Source organism: Penaeus monodon, chromosome 13 (genome assembly GCF_015228065.2).
Source record: "Penaeus monodon isolate SGIC_2016 chromosome 13, NSTDA_Pmon_1, whole genome shotgun sequence".
Classification (NCBI taxonomy): Eukaryota; Metazoa; Arthropoda; class Malacostraca; order Decapoda; family Penaeidae; genus Penaeus; species Penaeus monodon.
Window position 1 is genome coordinate 12,144,019 of NC_051398.1, and position 7,500 is coordinate 12,151,518.

Consider the following 7,500-nt stretch of genomic DNA (forward strand, 5'->3'; position numbering starts at 1 on the left):
CAGATTTTCCCCATTTATTTCATGAATAAATGATTTGCTGTTCGTTTACATTTGTGGAAATGAAGTCTTTACTAACTATTGAAGTTTCCTCTTCATTTCCTGCAGAACAGTTGAACGTAATGGAATATGTATATAGGTGTGTGTGTGTGTGTGTGTGTGTGTGTGTGATATATAGATAGATATATATGAATGCGTATATATGTATATATATTATATACATATAATGTATATACATGTATACATAAAAAAATATATCACATATATATATATATATATATATATATATATATATATATATATATATATATATATATATATATATATATATATATGTTTATTTATATACATACACACATGTATACATAAAAATTATATCACATATATTTATATATATATATATATATATATATATATATATATATATATATATATATATATATATATATATGTGTGTGTGTGTGTGTGTGTGTGTGTGTCTGTCTGTGTGCGTGCGTGCGTGCGCGTGTGTGTGGGTGTGGGTGTGTGTGTGTGTGGCCATAACAGTACTAGTGTTTCAATCTCCACTCGCTTTGTCATATTGCTGTTACTAATAGTTTCTAGTAGCATTTAATACCGGAGGCATGTGATCAGTGGCTTCGACATTTATTCACAGTTATATGCTTGCTGCCGTTATGATTGATATTAAAATGTTTTTTTTTTTTTTTGGTTTAGTATCAGTGATATTTAGCAGTGATCATTTAAAAACTTTTAACTTCCGTCGGAGCTTTATCCCTCTTAAGCTTAACACCTTTAGTTGTCGAAACAAACTTATTTTTATAAATAACACATGTGTACGTTCCCAGTGAATTAATTGTTATGATTTCCAGCCGAGTAGAGAGTCAAAAAGAATTCGAGGAAGCGGTAGAGAAGATACAGTATCTGAAGACAGCAAACGACACATTGGAGGGCAGCAAAGCCGAGATCCTGGATAAACTCGAGGCTGTGGCAACTCGAAAACAAGAATTGGAGAAGGTCGGTTTAATACAGTGGTATATCAGCAAGTTGTTTGATATTTTAAAATCCGCCTGTTTGTACTGGGTTTGGCATGAATATAAATTGCATAAATGAGATTCCTGTATTTAGGTACATACATCTTACATTAGATTCCTGAATTCAGATACAAACATCATACGTCAGATTCCTGAATTCAAATAGATGCAACATACATCAGATTCCTGAAATGAGATACATTTACTGGCGTTCGATTTCTTTCAGGACCTCCAGCACGGTGGCAGCATGCTGGCAGCCCTACGAACAGAATACTTCGAAGTGACACAACGAGCCAACTTCTTATCCCAGTGTCTTGGGGAAATGCAAACGAAGTTCTCACATTTGGAATCGGATTTTAGAGACATGCAGGTACGAATACCCAGACATTTTTTAAAAGCGTGAGGCCTATTCTTTATAAGGAATACTTAATCCTCTTGCGTTTTAGTGCTGATAGCTATTATAAGCAGTGCCTGTTGAAAGTAATAATAGTTTTAATAGACTCTTATGCGTTAGATGGAGAAACAATCTCTTCTTGCTCAGTTGGATGAAGCAAAAGGACTTTTACACGAAGAACGACAGCGCGTTTGTCATCAGAAGGAAAAAGTAGGCGCATCCAGATAAGTATTGTTGTATTTTCCAGAATCAAAACATTTTTTTCTCCCATCTTCCCCCTCTCTCTCTCTCTCTCTCTCTCTCTCTCTCTCTCTCTCTCTTCTCTCTCTTCTCTCTCTCTCTCCTCTCGCTCTCTCTCGCTCTCTCTCGCTCTCTCTCGCTCTCTCTCGCTCTCTCTCTCTCTCTCTCTCTCTCTCTCTCTCTCTCTCTCTCTCTCTCTCTCTCTCTCTCTCTCTCTCTCTCTCTCTCTCTCTCTCTCACACCTCTAATGTCTTTTGAAATGCAGTGTATGTGCATGGATTTTCATTACTGGATATAGCTCACATTTGAAAAAGTAAGCATTACCTTTGAAAGATGGCATTGCTGTAATGAGTGAGTCGTATATATCTTCACTCTTTGTTTAATCTGATTTATGTTTTAGATATTGGAACTAAGCCAAGATCTCGAGATAAAGGAAGAAGAACGAATGACTGAACTGGAAACCTGTCAAGAATTAAATAAAATGCGTGTAGTTACTGAACAATTGACTAAAATGTCCCAGGTATGTCAGCTGAAGCACCTGTCATTTCATGCACGACGCAATCTCTTAACTGGTTTTCAGTCTTCTTCAGTCTTCTTCTGGCAAAGTCTGAAATCTACTGAATATTTTAGGAAAACGCAGAGGTTGCAGCCAAGAAACAAGAGGACAGGGCATTTGCAGCAGATAGGAAAATTAGCTCTTGGCAAGCCGAGGTGAAATCCCTTACTGAACAGCTGAGTCATGTTCGGTAAGCTTCAGATTTTGTTAGTGCTTACGTATATGATAAAATATATGATGTCTATCCCTCATATATATACACAGACATAGAATATGCCATGTGATTCTGTCAGAAATGAGTGGGCAGCAGAACACGAGAATTATGAGCGGATGATCCAGACTATTACCACCAGTGCGTCCGAAACAGAAGCAGAACTGAAGAGACGGATTTCTGAAATGGAAGACCAGTATATCAAAGATATGTAAGATAGCATCTTTGTTCGCCGATAAGCAACTTTAGATTAGTGTGTGTGTGTGTGTATATATATATATATATATATATATATATATATATATATATATATATATATATATATATATATATATATATATATATATATATATATATATATATATATATATATATAAAATGTATGTGTGTGTGTGTGTGTGTGTGTGTATGTATGTATTTATGTATAATTGGTTGATTGGTTTGATAGTAGAGATTCCAAAATATATGTGTGTGTGTGTGTGTGTCTTGTGTTAGTGTATATATGTAAACATATGTTAGTGTTGGTGTGTTTTTTACGATATAATCACCAGTGCCAAATCTGACTCATGACTTACATTTCCTATCTCGGTGATTGCTTTCAGCTGTAATACTTTATGTTTCAGAGGCGAATCAGTGGACATTGAACGGGAAAGGAAAGAGCAACAGGCACTCGTTGAGTCTCAAAAAAATTATATTAAACAACAAGAAAAGGAGGTAATCAGCATAACGGACATGATTTTTTTTTTTATTTGCACTTCTATTCATAGCGTAATTGTTATCATTTGACTGTTATTGGAAACATTTGCCATTACTCTAAAATATTTGGAGATTACGTGACAAGAAATTCACATGTTGGCAAATGCATATTCGATTAGCCTATACAATATGGAAAAATATAAACGAAATACTAGAATAGAATGATAATCATGTTATGCTGATAGAAGTGTAACGGAAAAATGTGTTTTTCAGCTCAAATCTAAAGCCAGGGCCTTAACTCGGGAAATTAAGAAAAGAGAGAAGGCGCAGGCATCTCAAGAAACTTGGAAGAAGAAGTTCCAAAACAAAGAAAGCGTGCGAGTGAAGCTTCGGTCGGATCTCCAGGAGACTGTGCGCGGCCAAGAAGAGGCGCTCAAACTGCACGAGGAGAAGCAGAAGGCGCTGCAGGAAGAACTACAAAATAAAGCCAGCGAGATCAGCGGACTTCGGGATTTGGCTCGCACACACGAAACGAACCTGCAGGAGACGCAGCAGAAGGTGGTCGACCTGCAGGAGGTTCTCGAGGCTGCTCTTGGTGAACTGAATGTCCTACGAGACACGGAGGACGCAAGGGACAAGGCATTCGAGGAGCTCAAGTGCCAGTCCACCGAGGTTAAACTAAGCCTGACGAATCAACTTCAAGAAAAAGAAGAACAGCTCGCAACATCCTCTAACATCTGCGACCGGTTGCAAGGCGATGTTGCAAGCTTAAAACGGTGCTTGGAAGAACAGCGTTCCAAACATTTGGTAAGTAAACAGACAAACTTGCTTCTCCGGGACATAAGCAACGGCTAGAAATTTGACATACAAATGCGTTATACCTAGCAAGAAACCTATATCCTGATGTAGTTATTTATGGAGGATGAAGTTAACCGCACATCCAATTATGTCTCGCGGTAGGCCTTCCTCCACCTGCGTAAAGTAATATTATTACTACAGACAGAAAAACAACCAAGGGGTGTCGCCCCCTTCTGGTACCTTTTAACTTCCTTTTCACACTGTCTCCTGTACATAGATCTTTCTTTCTCCCCCCACTTTGCCAGAATTCGGTCGGCCGTTAGTTAGTCGTAGTGCATCGCCATGAACGGAGACTAAAGAGTATTTTAGGAGCCAATTTCTATGCAGATTAGACAATAGATTATGAAAATTGCAATTCACAAGTAGCTTATCATCTTCAACGTATACGTTATACATTTTTTTACTTGTTTTTCAAGTTCGAAAGATTTATGCAATGCATTTTTGTTTCAGGCAGAAGTTCGGGCTTTCGAAGAGGCAGTGGATGAGGCGCAGGAAGAAATGAATCGAGCCAAGCAGGAGGTGATAAAGGTTAACAAGGAGAAGGACGACGCCGTGCAAAAGGCCGATACGAAAGTGAAGGTGTGTATGCTGTCTAGTTTTCTTTTTAACCTTTTCCAGTGCCTTCACCTTGATACACTTTGATCCACTCCGGCCAGCCAGTCAGAGCGCGATACTTTTCAGATATATTTCACGCAGTCTCAGATAGGGATTTGTATTTTAATGAATTACAAATCGCATCGTAAGTGTCTTGATAAACTTTTTTTTATTGTATAGGTGCATGAAATATTTCTGTGACTTTTTAGCAGTACATCAAATAAATGTTCCCTGTAGTGGTAAGATTTGAAGTCAGTCATGACGATCGCTGGAACGACATGTTAAGAATTCCCAACATTCAGAGTCAAATGACGTGGTAGTGTCTTCATTCTGTACTTCTGTGATATAACCTTACAAGCTCAAAAATATCAAAGAAAATACTGTGTATTTGATGTGTTGATATAAATCAATGAGCCAAGTAAATGTCCGTGATCAGTGGAATTATCTATTTGTCTGATAGGACACAGAACTCACTCACGTTGGATACCATAAAGAGGAAACTTCATGTTACTCTCACTTTTCAAATCAAGAATAATTCATATAATAAGAAGTGTTTTGAATGAATCTAAGAAATATATTCGTAAGTTTTCACAGCCTCGCCAAGCGAAGAGTGTTGTGTATAAGTTGCAGAGTATTCAGGTACTTTTGCCATTTTATTTGAAGCTTCCACAATGTTTTGCTTATAATTAAAAATCGTACCAGCATATTAAGCACTTTAATGGTTTTCTATTGATTTTTTTTTAAAGTGAAAAGTTAACTTCTCCAACATTCAAAAATTTGTATGTCAGTACTAACTACGATGATATCGTGTTTTGTAGCGACCGTGATACAACTTGAAACAATGTTAAGGGTTTCGGAATGCCACAAAAAAAAACTATTTTTCCTTTTCTTTTTCGTACCTTATTTTCCATTCCCCAGTAAGATATTGGAAGTCAAACTTACAGAGAGATTTTTTATTCGACATGACAGGAAATTGTAGATACAGGATCTCATTGTCATTTTTCAGTGAAAGCTGTAAAACCCCACAAAGAACAGTTAAATACAAACAAAAGTAAACATCATGTGTGTCTGATGAAGTTTTCCAAAATTCAAGCGTCTTTACAAGAAATTTTATTTAATTTTGTATGTTCTTGTTATGTCCTTAACAGAGAAATGCCATGTCTTTTCCATTCGTTTTTGCTGGAATGCGTTTGACTTGTAATTATGTGCGTTTTTGCATAGATACCGTTGTTTGTATTGTATGTTTTATTTATTATAATCATTGGCGAAGATTACTATAATTTCAGGATATGCTAAGTATCATCGAGCAATACAGATCTGAAAATGAGGCGAACATGAAGAAAATAACCGCAGAGCTACTAGAAACGCAGCAGAAGCTCTCAATGAAAGAGGCAGATATCGCAGATGTATCATCAGCAAACGTACGGTTTAGAGGAGTTTAGTTTAAATGGTTTAAAAAAGTAGCTTTGCGGATTTTATGTTATTAGTTTGTGTGAGTAATGAATACATTTCAACTATGTGACAGACGAAGCTCCTTGTCGAAGCAGTGGTTAGAACATCGACAACCGTAATGCCGAAGCCAAATACCTATTCAGTAAAGTCTGGATAGTTTTACATATACAGTATTGTGGTATTGTCATGCAAAGAAGAATTAGGTAGTTCGAAATTTATTTTGTTTATAAGAGAAGACCATTTTTGTATATGTGAATCTCAGCATATAAACTCTCTCTCTCTCTCTCTCTCTCTCTCTCTCTCTCTCTCTCTCTCTCTCTCTCTCTCTCTCTCTCTCTCTCTCTCTCTCTCTCTCTCTCTCTCTCTCTCCCTCTCTCAGGAAGTGACATCGTTCCCTTCTGGTGATGAACTAGCCACTCCGAGCCCGCGAAAGTATATTCCCTACATGTTTCCTCTTCGTGCATTGCGTAGAGAAGCACCCAGAACTAGAGCAATACCGATGCCAGTGTCTTCTGAGGTAAAGTTGCCAAATGTATTTTTTTTTTTAATACTTCATCGTTTATTATTACTGTACTTATCTATACTTCATATTCGTAAGATTTATAGTTACAGCGTGCAATGTTAAAACATCTTTTCGTCAATTTTAATGTTCTAATATTTTATGCAGAACTGAATATAGCATTATGAAATAACAGTTATAAGATTATATCTCTCAGTCGCACCTCGATATGAACTACATGACCTCACCACTCTCCCTAGGAAAGCCGGAAGCAACCAGGTATTCTGAAGACGAAGCTGAGACGTACCCTCGTACCCGTTTCACAGAAGAAACGTGTCGTCTTCAGTTCTTCATTGCCTCGGGCCACGAGGACGACGACCGCAGAGATTCCAGCGCTGACTCGAAAGTCTGTGAGGTGTGGTTTCAGTGGCTTAGAGTTTGGGGGCATTTTCCCTTTGTGTGTGTGTGTGTGATTCTTTTTTTTTTCAAAGGGCATATTTCTTGTATTTGCTTTTTTATGTGAAGTGTGCAGTGTACATTTCGTTCTTTGATCATATGTAATATACTTTAATTTTCATCGTAATATTGTTTTCGGTTTCATGAAAGTCTTTGCATAGTTGGTTTATTTATTTCAAAATGTCCATTTACTGATAATCTGATAAATCTGCGTCTGGTGATTTGAATTCATAACCCAGAGGATTTAGAAAACGAAGTGCTATTCAAAATAAACCAAAATACACTGGTGCAGTACTTCACATAAAAAATTAGCCATACATGCAAAAATAAACTATTCGGTTTTGGAGTATCAGATGAAATTTATTATGAAGCCATTGTTTTACTCAGTGTTGGAAGTCTGTAAGAATTTGAAAACAATTGTGTTTTTTTTCTGGCACTGGGAACCAGCAGCAGTCTGAAAAATACAAGAAGTCAATTTGTAAGCAGGCAAGTTTTTTCACTTAATCTCCCCTCTCC

At 37.0% G+C, this 7,500-nt stretch overlaps 1 protein-coding gene across 1 annotated transcript in view; it reads left to right on the plus strand.

Moving 5' to 3' along the window:
* Positions 1–7,500, plus strand: part of LOC119580136 (golgin subfamily A member 6-like protein 22) — a 13,634-nt gene that overhangs the window by 4,642 nt on the left and 1,492 nt on the right. Inside the window, exons 8-20 of the mRNA XM_037928097.1 lie at positions 867–1,011; positions 1,255–1,398; positions 1,543–1,632; positions 2,063–2,182; positions 2,293–2,408; positions 2,512–2,640; positions 3,053–3,143; positions 3,399–3,932; positions 4,434–4,562; positions 5,864–5,998; positions 6,103–6,171; positions 6,409–6,546; positions 6,789–6,943. Coding sequence (XP_037784025.1) covers positions 867–1,011; positions 1,255–1,398; positions 1,543–1,632; positions 2,063–2,182; positions 2,293–2,408; positions 2,512–2,640; positions 3,053–3,143; positions 3,399–3,932; positions 4,434–4,562; positions 5,864–5,998; positions 6,103–6,171; positions 6,409–6,546; positions 6,789–6,943 — 1,995 coding nt within the window. The remainder of the gene's footprint in view (positions 1–866; positions 1,012–1,254; positions 1,399–1,542; positions 1,633–2,062; positions 2,183–2,292; positions 2,409–2,511; positions 2,641–3,052; positions 3,144–3,398; positions 3,933–4,433; positions 4,563–5,863; positions 5,999–6,102; positions 6,172–6,408; positions 6,547–6,788; positions 6,944–7,500) is intronic.